This window comes from Callorhinus ursinus, unplaced genomic scaffold (assembly GCF_003265705.2).
Source record: "Callorhinus ursinus isolate GAN/ISIS: 27379988/994484 unplaced genomic scaffold, GSC_fseal_2.0 scaffold2, whole genome shotgun sequence".
Taxonomy (NCBI): domain Eukaryota; kingdom Metazoa; phylum Chordata; class Mammalia; order Carnivora; family Otariidae; genus Callorhinus; species Callorhinus ursinus.
The window spans coordinates 29,417,599-29,433,807 of record NW_027397064.1 but is presented as its reverse complement, the minus strand read 5'-3'; the positions used below and the strand labels follow the sequence as shown (position 1 = coordinate 29,433,807).

Sequence of the window (16,209 nt, the reverse complement as noted above, 5' to 3'; positions counted from 1 at the left end):
TCCCAGGGTCCTGGGATCATGACCTGAGCCGAAGGCAGACATTTAAACTGACTGAGCCACCCAGGCATTGCTTCACTTGGTCATTTTTATTCAACATGTGTTAAGCATCTGTATGCAGTCTATTAGGGGTTGGGGGATAGGAAGATATTAGAAAGTGGTCCTTGGGATCATGACCCAGGACATGCCTATGCTTAACTGTTCCATGATGTGATAAGCATTACACTAGCTACATGGTCATGTCCTGTGGGCACACAGAAGAGGTCGTTAAATCTGTTATGGAGACTTAAAGGTCAGTGGATGAATCTGTATTAGGTAACAATGTATAACAAAGCATCACAAAACTCAGCAGCTTAAGACAATGAGCAGTTATTGTTGCCTACCTGTCTCTGGTTCTGCTGGGCTGTTCTGGTTTCAGCTGCCTTTACTCATTTGCCTGCAGTCAGCTATGTTGGGAATGTCTCTGCTGATCTTCACTGGGCTCTCCCAGGTATGAGGGGGGTCAGTTGGGTGTAAGCTGGACTGCGATTGATTTCACTGGGAAGACTTTTATCTCTGGTGGTTTCTCCTTCTCCAGCAGGCTAGTCTGGGTTTTTTCTCATAACAGGGTGACCTTTCCAGAATTGAGTAAAGTTCACAAGGTCCTTTCAGTTTAGGTTCATAACTGGTGCATGGTCATTTCTGCAGCATTCTGTTGGCTGAAGCAAGTCACAAAGCCCGCCAGTATTCAAAAGAAATGAAAATAGAATATGCTTTTTGATTAGAAGTGCTGCAAAGTCCAATGGCAAAGTCCGTGGATCCAGAGGGGAATAATTTGGGCCAATTTTACAATCTATCATTGCACCACATAGGAAATCACATTTGAATTAGGCCTTTAATGGGTAATCAGGCTTCCTTGAGGTGGCAAAGTGGGTAGAGGGCCTTGATCATGGACATACTGAGAGTGTGGATGAAAGATACATTCATGTAGTCTGAGCAACTTAATTTCGAATTTGCTCCTGGTAGGGCACTTCCGGGTAGCATTTCAGATCTACTCCGCAGGTGGCAATCGGAACAGTTTAGGGCTGAGGAGAGCATTGGTCAGTCGTTTTATAAATGAGAAAACACCTTAAAATGTTGAAGAGACCCGCCGAGCCAGGTCTCAGATCATCTCGACAGAAGTGGACCTGCTAACTCGGGTGTCCTCTTTCCGTGGTCCGCTCTGCAGCTCTGTCCTTGTTTCTAATTTTATGTTTCTTAAAGTTAGTTATGCTTCAGGTACCTTTTCTCAGTGTGACCCGCCTTCTAACACTGAATATTTTGCAGAATCTCTCACCATGGGCTGACCAGAGAGGCTTGTGCCAACAGTGAGGGCAAGTACCGAACCTGCTGGTACCACCTCCTCCTCATGTTTAGAATTTTCAAGCTTCAAGTGATTCAGTGGTAGTGGTTCCTATGCTATCTTACTCTGGTGTCTGTGCCTTTGTGTTCTAGGCAGAGTTCTGAGGTCACAGCATGAGTGTCCTGGTCTTACAAATAATTTTAGAACTGCTGCGTCTTGGGGACCAAGGTCATGTGATTGTCACAGGCCAAGTTATAGATATTACTCTTTGCCCCACATATTACATCCCATTGCTCTGTCTCTTGCTTTTCTTGCTGGGTTATAGAGACCTGGTGGAGAGAGAGGAAACTCCTTCAGGTGTTCTTATCATTTCACACTTGTTCACACTTAACCTTTGTTTCCCACCTATAAGAACTATGATCCATAACTTATTTCCTTCTGTAGAAACTGAGGCACTGTGAAAAGAACTGGAACTGGTTGATCTCTTTGTGAAGGCTATGTGATGACTTTTTTTTTTTTTAAGCCTTGGTTTCGATAGGCCCTACATGTTCAAGTAATGACCTAAAACAAAGGAAAGCATGATTACTCACATGAACATTTCACCCCACTTAATTTTTAGAGTATGATCATAATTTGGCTCTACGACATGATTTTGATGTACTTTAAGCCATGGTTGCATGCTTCTAAAACTTCAAGGAGCTCAAAATACTTAATTTTTAAAAATTAAAAAAAGAGCTTTTTGATTAATACACATTGGATTTTCATATTTTCTATAATTTTTGAATGTTCAAGTGTTTACTGACACCTCTAGGTGCAAAGCCCTGTCCTAGAAGCCGTGGATGATGTAATGATTACTTAGACATGATCCAAATCTATCTGGCAAAGAAAGACAAATGTGCAACTATTAAAGTGCTTCACTAGGGCAGATCATTTTTTTTTTCTGATGGCTAGATGACATTAATTTTCTGTTTTGCAATTGGGATATGATAGAATTTTGTATTTTGACCTTTACTCTAAGATACTTGGAAGACTAAAAGCTTAAAAAGAAAAAGAAAAAAAAACTACCCTATTAAAATCCTTTAAGTCAAACTATCTCAGAAGGGAATATCGCAAACTAGAATTGCTTTACATAATGAGTTTATATTTGAGTAGTAGGTATGAAGTTGGTTTATACATTTTCTTTCACGTACCCATAAACTTCTTATATTATTGGATTGTGCAGCTTAAGAATGTAGAAAGGATAATTAATTACTGCCTTTGTTTTTAAAACCTCTCTTGGTCTTAGTAAGTAGCCTGAACAAAAAATTCTAGGAGTGTCTTCATTGTTTGTAGCCACTATGCAAGCCCTAAGCCTCTTGGGAAAATGAATGGCCATTCTTTTTTGCCAGTTACCTCAAAGCTTGAGGAATGGTAAAAGTAAAGATGTGTAACTTCCAGAATATGCATTCAACAATTTTTTCCTTTCCCTTGCAAACCTTGGAGAGTTTAACACAGTTTAAGTAGAGGTTGATGGATGCCATTTTCATCGTAAACAAATTTCTAGAAATGACAGGTAAAGCTCACATGAGTTTCACGTAATTTTTATTCATTTCCATTATGTTAGCTTCTAGTATTAAAAAACGAAAAACCAAAACAGCTCCAGGATCCAACAAAGGTGTCCTATTTAAGGATCCCAACTCTTATTTCCAGGGCATGTGAGCTGTTGCTACCAGTGTGTCTTTGAGTATTTTATTCTTTCCCAATAACTTATGCAAAGAAATAGTCAAGTGCCCAATCAATCCTCATGGTCTTTGCAGACACTTAAAAGCTTATAGATATTAAAATGCACTACCTTAGTTCCATTTCTTTGAGAGTATGTATAGCAAATGTCTTAGTCCTTGAAAGTTTAAGTAGCCAGGCCAGCTATCACACTGGTTCCAGGCGTTTTAGCATTCTCTGGCTGTATTAGCAGTATAGATATGCTGATCTCAGAAAATGCTAACTCCCCACTTTGCATTCTTAGACATGTAACTGCTTTATTGAGTGTTATCAAATGCTCTTGACCTGAAAAGTAATCAATAGTAGAGATTTTAACTTTCTATTATTCCACTGGAAAAATCCTAGTAATTTTGACAAGATTGGACAATGGTGGTATTTTCCCTTAAATTAATATTTGGCTCACAAAAATAGCCTCAAGAAGTCATTTGCTTCTGTAATCCCGACCTGTACTTTAGATAGCTGGTACTCATAAGAGGGATCCCCTGAGATAAGCTGGCCATCCAGGAGTTTTTAACTCAACCACCAGGGGAGCTGGATGGGGAAATCAAATGAATGAGGTGGGCTGCATGAACACAATAAGGAGTGGTGGAGATCGGCCAAGTGGAGAGGATGCACTGTGTGTGTGTGTGTGTGTGTTCACACGCGCATGTACGGCATCATGTCCAATCCAGGTGATTATATTGGATTGCAGGCCCACTTCTGACAGATCATGGGTTTTTGTTTTTTTTTTTCCCCAGGAGGAGATGGAAAACCAGATTTATTTGCAGAATTTCCCGTCCTTAAAATATTGTGCAAGTAAAAAACAAACAACAACAACAAAACAAAAATGAAAAACAAATACTGTGCAAGTCAAAACCCTTTTATGAGTCAGGCAGTGGTTTGCACTGCCTTTGGTCTAGACTTTCCTACATGTGGAATGTGGTGTTGAGACCATTTTATCATCAGCTTAAGTACTTTCATATATTATTTAATAATGCCACTGAGATAACATGAATCTGTCTCTCTAAACAATGGGTACTATTTACGAAAAAGATTATGATACAACTACCTAGGCTCAAGCCAACCTTCCTTTTCACACTAAGCATAAACTGGCAACCATTACCATACAATATAATTCTGGCATTAATGCCATTCTCTTTCTACTGTTGGAATATTCTGAGCTAAATTGTTTTCTGTGTGGGGACCTGAAAGCAATGTGGTTCTACTTGAAAAAGCCCCTACAAGATAACTCACCTCCAACCTTAAAGCTCCCTCAATAAGGAAGAGGTGTGAAGTGCTTCCCATTGTTCTCAGTGAGGTCTCTAGATAATGTACTTTCTTTTCATCTATTCCCCTTAGGGAAGATGCCGTTCAACAAATGTTTTGTATATTGGGCCTTCTAAATTATAGATTTCCATCCCCTGTGTTGTTTTCCTTGGTCTGAAGGTTTTCTCCTTCAATCGATAGTTTCCATTTCAACCATGTTGATTATTGCAATTAACCATCTCCTTGCAACTGGTCTTTGCAATTTTTTAGAAAAGCAACAACTGGATGCTTTAAGTCTCCTAAAGGGAAATGTCTTCCTTTCCCTTCCCCAGCTATTAAACATTTAAAACAGTTAGTTTTTTTTATTGAATACCTATAGTATGCCAGGTAATAAGCAAAGTTGGAGGGGAGTATGAAAATAAATAAGACATAGAAATGTATGCTCTTTAAAACAGATGCTAATTTACTGTTATGTCAATACTGTTTCTGGAAGGAGCTCAGACAATGTATAATGAATCATTAGTAGATCAAGCCAACATCTAGTTAAGTGCTGATCTGGGTTCTACAAGGTTACAGAAGTGTATTTCTGAAGTGACTACTTCAGTACTAAATTTTGAGCCCTTAAATAAGTTGCTGCTCTTTGTGTTTAGTGATTTGCTCCCCCTACCACTACTATCACCCTAGTGAAATGTTTTGTCCTGTAACTTCTTTAAAGAATATAACACATTAATTCCTGCTAATGATAGCAGTTGCGTGATGTTTTATAATTCCTAAAGAAAAATGCTACCAAATGTAGTTTACTCTTAATTCTATATCACTTTAAAGTATTAATGAATGAATTTATAGAACATGCAATGTTGCTTTGTGGAATATGTCAAAAACGAACCCATTAATCCTCAAATTGTCATATAACTTGGGGAGCAATTCAGAATGACTTTAAATCCTAATTTCCTTCCTTCCCAGAGCCTGGATACTTTCTTATGGCTTTAGAGGTTGAGTGTGACTGCTTTACTGGGGGTGGGGGGGGTGGGGAAACATTGCCTGCCAATTGCCCTTCTGTTCCTGCAGGTCAGGAATCCCCTTAGGTGAGGCTAGTAGTAGTAAGAACTGGCAGTTCCAGTGACCTTTCAGGCACTCAGTCTCTCCTTGGTCCTCTCTTTGTTGAGTTATCTTAGAAACAGATAGTGATCTTTCCTTTTCCCTCATCTCACTCGCTCCCACATGCTTTTGAATGTCCTGGAGAAGTATACGCTCAAGATGGGAGTGCTTAGCTTTTCTACCAGTCATGATCCTAGTGCTGATGGTGGACTTTTCCATTTCCCCCTTGCTTGTGTTTCCTACCCCCTGAACAAGAATACCTGAAAGGAGTGTCAAGAAATGGGGCTTGCGAAGGCCTTGCCATCTCCCTAGCCCACGGGAGTGAACCCCAGCTGCAATCTGCTTTCCCTTAAAACAAAAACAAAAACCCTCTAAACAAAGACATTTCCTTTTCAAACCGAGTACTTGATGACTAGGGGCAGAACAAGCCATGATACTCAGGTACTCTTTCCTCATCTCCACTGCCCTACAGGTGTTCAAACACCGTGGCTCCGAACCTCTTTCCTCTCTTCACTGCTTGAAGACCTCAGCGTGCTTAAGTTTATGTGGTTTATATTTGTCAATATTTTGGATTAGACATTAGAATGGAGGCACTGAAAATATTAAAACTTTATTCATAAATGAGCCCATTGTGTGCTAACACAAATAACATTTTTCTGAGAAGCAACTACTTTTCAAAGTAAAACCCTTATCAAGGAAAGTGCTGTTTTATATTTTCACATCTCTTTAATGTCTAACTTAATGAGTTGGCTGGACTCTCCAATCTCTTCCTGCATTGTCTGTTTTGATTGGTTCTTTGGGCCAAAGTTTATAAAGAAGATTGGAATTTACACAGATAATGTAGTTGGAAAATTGTGTATGTTACTCTTTAATATTATACCAAAACTTGACAAGTAGTAGTGTAAGGGTTTGTTTGTTTGCAAAGAAGAAAAGGAAACCATATTAATGACATTTAAATGCTGTTAAATAAAAATCCATTGTTATCTTGGATTTTGAATGAATTTTTTTACTCCTAGATTTTGTAACATACACTGTCCCTTGGATAATACCAGTAGATGTTATGTAGATCTTTCAAATGTCAGTACATTTCACTGTATATCAGAATTGTCACATTCATAAATATCATCACTGATCTCATTAGAAAGGTCTTTTAGTAATGTGAAGCTGTCGAGCTCATGGTGGAGGTTACAAGTTACCCACAATTCTAATTTTTGTCCAGAAGCTGGAATTTGATTGACTAAAAATGTTACCAGTTTTCCTTTAGGTGACAGGTTTGCTTTATTTAAAAAATGTCTGTATTGTGCACCTGAAAGTAATATACTGTATGTTAATTATCCTGGAGTTAAAATAAAAAACTTAGTCTGCCGAATACTGAACTCTGGAAAATGATAGTTTATCATTCTTTCAAGGAAAAATGTTCATTAAAACAGCTAGTTCAGGGCACCTGGGTGGCTCAGTCGCTTAAGCGTCTGCCTTTGGCTCAGGTCCTGATTGGGATTGAGTCCCATGTCGGGCTCCCTGCTCAGCGGGGAGTCTGCTTCTCCCTCTACCTCTACCCCCACTCATTCTATCAATCTCTCTTGCTCTCTCTCAAATAAATAAATAAAATCTTAAAAAAAAAAACCTTAAAAAAAGGCAGCTAGTTCAGCTTGTGACTTAATAGCACAAGTGTTCTTTCTTTCTTTTTTTTTTTAGAAAATTCAGAAGGGCTTTATGCATATTTCCTATTTTGTCACACAGAGTATTAGAGATGTATAGTCAAGGGATGAGATTTAATAAAATTTATAGTGCTTATCGCTTTAGTGAAACTGCTTTTTTTTTTTTTTAAGTCAGGAGTGAGTTGTGAAAATAAAATGACTATTTGTAATGTTCAGTGCCTCTACTGTTAGTCATGCAAAGGCACCAGCAGTTTTACCCAATATCAGTCCCAAGGTCAGCATATCCTGTATGGCAAATCCATACTTAAGGAAGTAGTTAGGACATCCTGGATTCTCTGAAAAGATTTGGGGGACGCTCATGAGTCTGTGGACCAACTTGAGGATTGCTGCTCTAGTATGTATGTTCTAACTGCATAGGTTGCATTATGAGATGTACACTCATACTGTAACCCTATTATTGACCATGAAGCAGAGCTTTGTTACCTTTCTTCCTTTATCCATGCACCAAAACTAAGCAAACTGTTTTCTTTACATTAGCCGTATTTTTAGTCATTCCTTATTGGAATTTACCGTTCTGGGAGTAAGTGGGACGAGCTGTAACCTCAGTACCATTCTTTTAGTCTGGCCCTACTTGTTGGCTCACACATCTCGTGCCCGTCTGGGCTCATCCTGCCAACTGAGTTTCCCTCATCCTCCTGAGGTTCCTGTTAGCTTATCCTGAGTTCTGCCTTAAGACGACATTCTACTGGATTTTAATACTGTCTTGGCAAACATGTCATTCCTGTCCTCTGTTATGGTGCCAGTACTTATTTGCTGAACTTACGTCTATGCTGTGAAACATAAGGGTTAAGGTAAACACTTCTGGAAGCTAAACCCTATTAGGTCTGCTGATTTTTACCAAATAAAGGAAACCATTTTCTTAACTAGTTTGTTCTTATTTTAAAATATAAGTGTGAGATTAAAGGCAGATGGGTAAGGGGTGAAATACTTGAAATGTGGGATTGGACCTAGGCTTGTAAATTTCAGGTGTGTTTCTTCCACTTACCAGCTCTTGGACCTTCTGTGAGGTATGCTACCTCTTTGAGCCTTGTTTTCCTCATCTGTGTACAAGTGTTAGTAATGTTTACCTGTAAATGTTATAATGAAGACTCATCTCACTATATACAGTGTAGCTACCAGAAGGTGTCACATATAGTAGATAACAACTCTTTTTAAAATAATTTGTAAGGATGCCTGGATGGCTGAGTCGGTTGAACATCTGGCTCTTGATTTTGGCTCAGGTCATGATCTTGGGGTCCTGGGATCAGCCCTGCAAAGAGCTCCCCAGTCATCGGGGAGTCTGCTTGTCTCCCTCTCCCTCTGCCTTCCCCCTACTCATGGGTTCTCTCTCTTGCTCTCTCAAATAAATAAATAAATCTCAAGTAAAAGAATTTATTACTTTGGAACTTAAGCTTTAACCAGTTCTAGTTTTAGCGGTCATATACAGTGTCACTGTTCTAGACTGAAATGGTACCCTCAGGAAAGTGTTTTTTTGACATGTGTGCATTAGCTGAAGTTGGAAAAAAATTTTTTAAGTGTACAGGTAATGGACAGTGCATATGAAACAGTGAAAAATCTTTTTTCAGTATTCAAACATGATAAACTCATCTTGTTCAGACAAATAGGGTCCCTAATTTGATGGGATTTTTATTTGAATCATAATCTGAAGCTAAAATTATTGCTTTGACATTCTAACCTCATTACTGTCTAATAACTTGCTCATTGGTTAGTTATATCAATGGAGAGGTTTTATTCTGAGAATCTCTCTTTTTAAACTGAGATACAATTGATACATTAGTTTCAGGTGTACAACATAATATTTGTATGTGTTGTGAAATAATCACCGTAAGTCTAGTTCTGTCACCATAGTTACAAATTATTTTTGTGATGAGAACTTTTAAGATCTAGTCTTTACTGACTTCTAAATACACAATAGAGTATTTTTACCTATAGTCCTCATGCTGTGCATTCCATCCCTGAATCTCAATTTTTTATTCAAATCTCAAAGGTAGATGACAAGGCAGAAAATGTCTGGGGTGATAAAAATTGAATATGGAATAAAACATCAGTTGCTTGTGCTCAGCTGCTAGACTTTTTCAAGAAATGGAGGAATACCTATATTTCATCTGGGAATATCTATTGTGTTTGTGTATGCCAAATGACCTGTAGTTGTGGTCTGAAAATACATGAAGCAAATAAAAGTCTTGGCAGCTGGGGCATAACTAAATGCTTACCACTCTCCCTGTAAGTTAGTTACTAAAGGCAAACTTTGATCATTGATCTAATGTAGTGAAGAATGCTGATTTTCCTGTTTGACATGATAGTGAATGGTAATGCACTGTATAAAAGCACTTACAATGAAAGGATCTTTTTATTTCTACATTTAAAAATTGATTCTGGTTTTTAAGGAACTTTCCTTATAAGCATACATTGGCTCTGGCAAAATCCATTCTGAAGAACTTAAGGCAAATAGCTTGAGAGAATTTGGACTCATTAGCAGTGCTTAGTTCTTTGGCTGTATTTCCTGATAATAGTTTTTTTACGTATGTGAATGTCTGAGACGAGGCATAGTAAGAATTTGTCTCCTGTGCTCATTAGTGAGTACGTACAGGATGAGGTAGAATGAGACAGTCCAAGGACTAATCAGTATATTTTAGCTCCCTCCCTTCCTTTTACCTTATTCTTCTTGTTTATTGGGCATTAGTTTAATAGTCTTGTGTTTAATAGGAACTTTGACATATGTAAATATTTGATGTAAGTATTTGCTGGGTTCAATTTTCATTTGCTTCATTGCCCCTAGGAAGAAGACTGGAGAGAATGTTTGTACTGATTTAGAAATGTTAAGAATTTGGGGGAGTGGCTTTTCAGTACCCTGCAGTGTGTTAATCATGTTTATGGCTGTGACTTTCTTGATATTTTTTGACTTTGTTCTTTAAGCCAGGCTTTTAAAATTCTTTAAAAAGTACAAAATGTCCCAACTTTACGGTTTTAAAAAATGATTAAAAAGGTTAAAATTTGTGAAAGGTGTTGGTATAGCCTTGAAGGATAGGCTGTGGTTATTGACCATATGGAAGGTGGAGTCCTGTCCAGGAATGCCCCACCCTACAGCTGTTTGGCTCCTCTTAAAAGGGCTTATGAGGGCTTTGCCAGCAGAACAAGGATATTCTTCCTGGCATGGGTCTTTTGTGCCATCTGGTTCAGAGCTGTGGCCCCACACCCAATGGCAGATTTTCTTATTTTGGAAGCAGTGAGCCACATTCTTTAACTGGTGGATGAAAAATTCCAACCATTCCAATTAACCGTGCCTATGACCCCTTCTATTTTATGCAGATCATCAAGTGCTAACTCATTAAACCCAGACTGATGAAAATTGTGCTATAATCTTGGCTCTGCTACTGACCCATTTTGTGACTTCAGGGAATATGTTCAATGACTCTGGGCCTCAGTTGCCTCATCTGCAAAATGAAGTAATTTGGTTAAAGTTCTTTTTTGATGAAACAGTTCACAGCCTCTAACTGGTAATGTTCGTATACTCATAATAAAGCTGTGTTGCAAGGAAGTAGAAATTACTGGGATAAATAAGGTTTAGTATTGATGTTAATTGACATATTTCTTACCAAGTTTTAGAGGATGCCAGGGACACTATAGGAACATCTTGGGCAATATGTGAGAGGTTGCAGACTCTTAAGGAATTCTGTGACTGTGAGTTGGTCCTTACACAGAGCTGAAAGCTGTTGTGCAGTAATTATTTACTAAATGACAGTTGACTGTTTCCTGTTGTTGACTGGTGCAGTTTTCCTTTCTTGAACTTACCCTGGTCCTAAGCATTCATCTTATGTCAAAATAAGATATTATGCATATGGCATCACCGGTAATTGGGTTTGCTGCTTGTTGAGCTCATGCTGGATTTATAATGTTGGCTTGGGCTCTTGGGTGGGGAAGTGATAAGAGTATATTAAGATGGTGAAGACCTTGTCCGTACTCTTGAGAGTGGAACATATGAACAACTGATCGTAGAGGCAAAATGAAATCTATATGAGCAAAATGTGAACAAAGTAACATAAGGGCATGGTAGAAGAAGAAATTAATTCTGATTGGGGAATTGGGGAAGGATTTACATATAAGATGAGGTATCTGAATCGGGCCTACAGAAATAATAGGTAAGATTGAAACAGGGAGAGAAAGAAGAAAGATCATTTCAGGCAAGGAAGAAGAGCTTCTTGGATTGAAACAGTAGTAGGACTCTAAGCACATGATTCTAGGAAGGCCAAAAAGTATTTGAAGAAAAGGGAGTAGATGTAGACCAGACCATTAGTTGACTATTACTGTAGTATAGACAAGAGATGGTAGTCAGTTACTAGGGAGCTAGTTGTGGAAGTGGGGAGAAGTGGACAGATTTGAAGTAGACTTAGAAAAAAGAATTAACAGAGTTTGTGGATGGATTTCATAGAGGGGTAAGGGAGGTGGGTATAGATGAATCCTAGACTCACAGCTCACAGAACTGGAAAAGTACTGCCATTCACTGAGAAAAGAAAACTTAGGATGTGAAACGTCATGTACTCAGTCTTGAGCATGTAGGTGTAAGGCATCTATGTTGAGATGTCACAGTGGATCTCAGTAATAAGTCACGGTAAAGATGTGGTTGGGAGCCATCTATTTAAAAAAATAACTTTATATTTTTATAGAAGTTTAAGGTTCACAGCAAAATTGAGGGAAAGTTATAGAGATTTCCCATAAAATTTTATCCCCCTCTCCCACATGCATAGCCTCCTCCATTATCAACACTTATCAGAGTAGTACATGTGTTGTAATTGATGAACCTACATTGACACATCATAATCATCCACAGTCCATAGTTCACATTATGGTTCATTCTCGGTGTTGTCATACTTTTGTCCAAACATGTAGAATGTACATCTATCCATAATTATGGTATCATACAGAATATTTTCATTCCCCTAAAAATTCTGTGCTCTGCCTGTTCATCTCTCCTCTGACCGAACCTCTGGCAACCACTGATCTTTTAACCGTCTCCATAGTTTTACCTTTTCCAGAATGTATATGACATTGGAATTATATTGTATGTAGCCTTTTCACATTGGCTTTCACTAGTAATATGCTTTTAAGATCCTGCATTTCTTTTCATAGCTTGATAGCTTGTTTTAGTGCTGACTAATACTCCATTGTCTCAACGTACCATAATTTATCCATTTACCTACGGAAGGTCCTCTTTGGTGGCTTCCAGGTTTTGGCAATTATGAACAGTACTGCTATAAACATCCATGTGCAGGTTTTCATGTGGACATTAAGTTTTCAACTCCTTAGGGTAAATACCAAGGAGTTTGATTATTGAGTCATATGGTAAGAGTGTGTTTAGTTTTGTAAAAAACCACCCAATTGTCTTCCGAAGTGGCTGTACCAGTTTACATTCCCACTAGTGACTGAGATTTCATGTTCTTCCATATCCTCATCAGCATTTGGTATTGTCAGTGTTCTGTATTTTGGCCATTCTAATAGTTATGTAGTAGTATCTCATTGTTTTAATTTGCATTTTCCTGACATACAGTGTGAATCATTTTTCATGTGCTTTTAGGTCATCTGTATTTTTTGTGGTGAGGTAACTGTGAAGGTTTTTGTTACCTTATTGTTGAGTTTTAAGAGTACTTTGTGTATTTTGGATAGTTCCTGTATCAGACATGTCTTTTTCCAAACACCTTCTCCCAGTCTGTGACTTGTCATCGTCTTTTTTTTTTTTTTAAGATTTATTCATTTATTTTTAGAGGGGGAAGGGGCAGAAGGAGAGGAAGAGAGAGAATCCTAAGCAGACTCCCTGCTGAGTGTGGAGCCCTCTGCGGGGCTCTATCCCATGACTCTGAGATCATGACCTGAGCCAAAATTAAGGGTCGGACACCCAAACGACTGAGCCACCCAGGCACCCCAACTTGTCCTCTTTTTTCCAAAAGACAATGTCAAGAGAATTAAAAATTTTTAATTTTAATGAGATCTAGTTTTAATTTTAATTGTTTCTTTTATGGATCATCCCTTGTGTGTTGTACCTGACGTCATTGCCATACCCAAAGTCATTTAGAGTTTCTTTTATATTATTTTCTAGAAGTTTATAGTTTGTATTTTACATTTAGGTTCATGATCTATTTTGAGTTACTGTTTGCAAAGGGTATAAGGTCTGTATCTAGATTAATTTTTTGCATGTGGATGTCTAGTTCCATCACTGTTGAAAAGACTCTTTTTGCTCCATTGTACAGTTGACCTTTGAACAACATGGGTGTGAACTGCATGGGTCCACTTTATATACTTTACTTTTTTCAACAAATATGGTACAGGTTTGTAAATGTGTTCTTTTATGGTTTTCTTAACTTTTTTTTCCTTTAACTTACTTTAACAACATAGTATATAATATACAAAATTTGTGTTGATTGTTCTTGGTAAGGTATACAGTTGGTAGCAGTATGCTATTAGTAAAGTTTTGGGGGAGTCAGAAGTTACATGTGGACGTTCAACTGCATGGGGGTTTGGGGTCCCTAACCCCTGCGTAGTTCAAGGATCAACTGTAGTGTCTTCGCTCTTTCGTCAAAGATCCGTTGACTCTGGGCTCTCTGTCCTGTCCGTTGATCTGTGTGTTCTTTTGCTGGTACCATATTGTCTTGATTAGTGTGGCTTTATAGTAAGTCTGAGACTTGGGGAGTTTCAGTCCTCTTTAATGTTATGTTGGCTATTCTGGGCCTTGCCCTCCCCATATAAACTTTAGAATTAGTTTGTCAATATCCACAAAATAACTTGCTGGGATTTTGGTTGAGATTACATTGAATCTATAGTTCAAATTGGGAAGAACTAATATCTTGACAATATTGAGTCCTCTTGTCTATGAACAAGGAATATCTTTTTTTATTTAACTTATCAGAAACTTGTAACTTTACTCATGTAGATCTTGTACATACTTCGTTAGGTTTATACCTAATGTTTCATTTTTTGGAGTGATAATGTGGAAAGAGTTAATTTCAAATTTCACTTATTCATAGCTGGTATATAGGAATGTGTTTGACTTTTGTATATTAACCTTGTATTATGCAACCTTGCTGTAATTACTAGTTTCAGGACTTTTTTTTTTTGTCTATGTAGAAAATTCGAAAGAATTGACAATCATGTCCTCTGTGAACAAATTCACTTTTATTTTGAACTTCCTAATCTGTATACCTTTTAATTCTTCTTTTTGTTTTATTGCATTAGCTAACACTTCCAGCATAAGTTGAAAAGGAGTGGTGAGAGGGAACATCCTTGCCTTGTATTTGATCTTAGTGGGAAACTTCCAGTTTCTCACCACCAAGTATGATGTTAGCTGTAGATTTTTTTGTAGATACTATTTATGAAGTTGAGGAAGTTCCTCTCTAATCCTAATTTACTGAGAATTTTTATCATGAATGGATGTTGGATTTTATCAAACGTTTTTTCTGCATTTATTGATATGATTATGTGATTTTTGTATATTGATGTGATAGATTACATTAATTGATTTTTTTTTTTAAGTTTTACTTTATTTGCCAGAGAGAGAATGAGCAGGGGTAGCAGCAGGCAGAGGGAGAGGGAGAAGCAGGCTCCTCACTGAGCAGGGAGCCTGATGCAGGACTTGATCCCAGAACGCCGGGATCTTGACCTGAGCTGAAGGCTGACGCTTAACCGACTGAGCCACCCAGGTGTCCCTACATTAATTAATTTTTGAAAGTTAAACCAGCTTTGCATACCTAGGATAAATCTTAGTTGGTTGTTATGGTGTACAGTTGTTTTTATTCATAGTTGGATTCAATTTTACTTGAGAGAGATTGGTCTAGTTTTCTTTGATGTCTTTATCTCATTTTAATATTAGGGTAATGCTGGCCTCACAGAATAAGTTAGGGTATATTCCCTCTGCTTCTATCCTCTGACAGTGATTTTAGAGAATTCTTGTAACTTTTTAAGATAATTTGTATAATTTCTTTCTTAAATGGTTGGCACAATTCACCAGTGAACCCATCTTGGCCTGGTGCTTTCTGTTTTGGAAGGGTTATCAATGATCAATTCAACATAATAGATACAGGTCTAGTCACATTGTATATTTCTTCTTGTGTGAGTTTTAGCAGATTGTGTCTTATGAAGAATTGGTCCATTTCATCAAGGTTATCAAATTTATGTACATAGAGTTGTTCATAGTATTCTGTTATTATTATTTTAATGTCCATAGGAGCTGTCCTCTCTCTTACTCCTGATATTAATAATTTGAGTCCTCTCTTTTTTCTTAGCATAGTTAGAGGCTTGAGAATTTAATTGGTCTTCTTAAAGAATCAACTTGGATTTATTGATAACTCTGTCAATTTCATTGGTTTGTGCTGTAATTTTTCTGTTTATTTTGTATTTGCTGCTTTTTTTTTTTTTTCTAGTTTCCTAAAGTGAAAACTTAGATTATTGACTTTAGGTCTATTTTTCTTTTCTAATATTTGTATTCAGTTCTATAAATTTCCTCAAAGCAGTGCTTTTGATGCATGCTGTAAGTTTTCCCTCTGATTCTCCAGGTATCTTATATTTTCTTGACCCCAAGTAGTACCTGATTGTGTTGTTGTTTTTGTCAGCCCCTGCCTTCCATGGGGAGTCACAAATAGAGAAAAGGCATTGCTTTTGTAGTATAATCTTGGTATTCCCACTGTGACTTAGGCTGTGCATTTTATGTTTTGGACTCTGCCTTTTAGCAGGTGAAAGACTTGTAAAAATTTTGGAGAAGAACAAGAAAAAGTATACTTAATGATGTAGTTATGAAGAAAGTCAAAATTTTGGTTATTCATGTATAGAAAAAGGAAGGCAAGTAACGATTTGATGATAAACTTCCATGTCCATTGTGGAAAGAGGTATAAATAGCCTTCTTCCAAATTTATGAAACATTACTCACTATGGAGGCAATTTAATCCTTTCTCCAATCTGAAAGGACTGAGAAAGCAGAACAGAGGAGAGAACGTTTGGCTGGAAATACTTTTTCCACTGATAAGTGTGGCTCTAAGGGTCAAATGGGTGGGCTGACATAGCGGGCTGGTGACATCAGATCGGCTTTCC

The 16,209-nt window shown here is 37.6% G+C and overlaps 1 protein-coding gene across 9 annotated transcripts in view; it reads left to right on the top strand.

Annotated features, from left to right (window-relative positions):
- Nucleotides 1-16,209, top strand: part of PARD3B (par-3 family cell polarity regulator beta) — a 1,017,627-nt gene that overhangs the window by 120,576 nt on the left and 880,842 nt on the right. The window contains exon 1 of one of the 9 annotated variants that reach the window (XM_073879631.1): nucleotides 406-487. The exons of the other annotated variants lie outside the window; for them this stretch is intronic. Within the exon in view, the coding sequence (XP_073735732.1) occupies nucleotides 446-487 (42 nt within the window). The 5' untranslated portion in view covers nucleotides 406-445. Of the gene's footprint in view, nucleotides 1-405; nucleotides 488-16,209 lie in introns of those variants that run through there. 9 annotated transcript variants of the gene reach the window in all.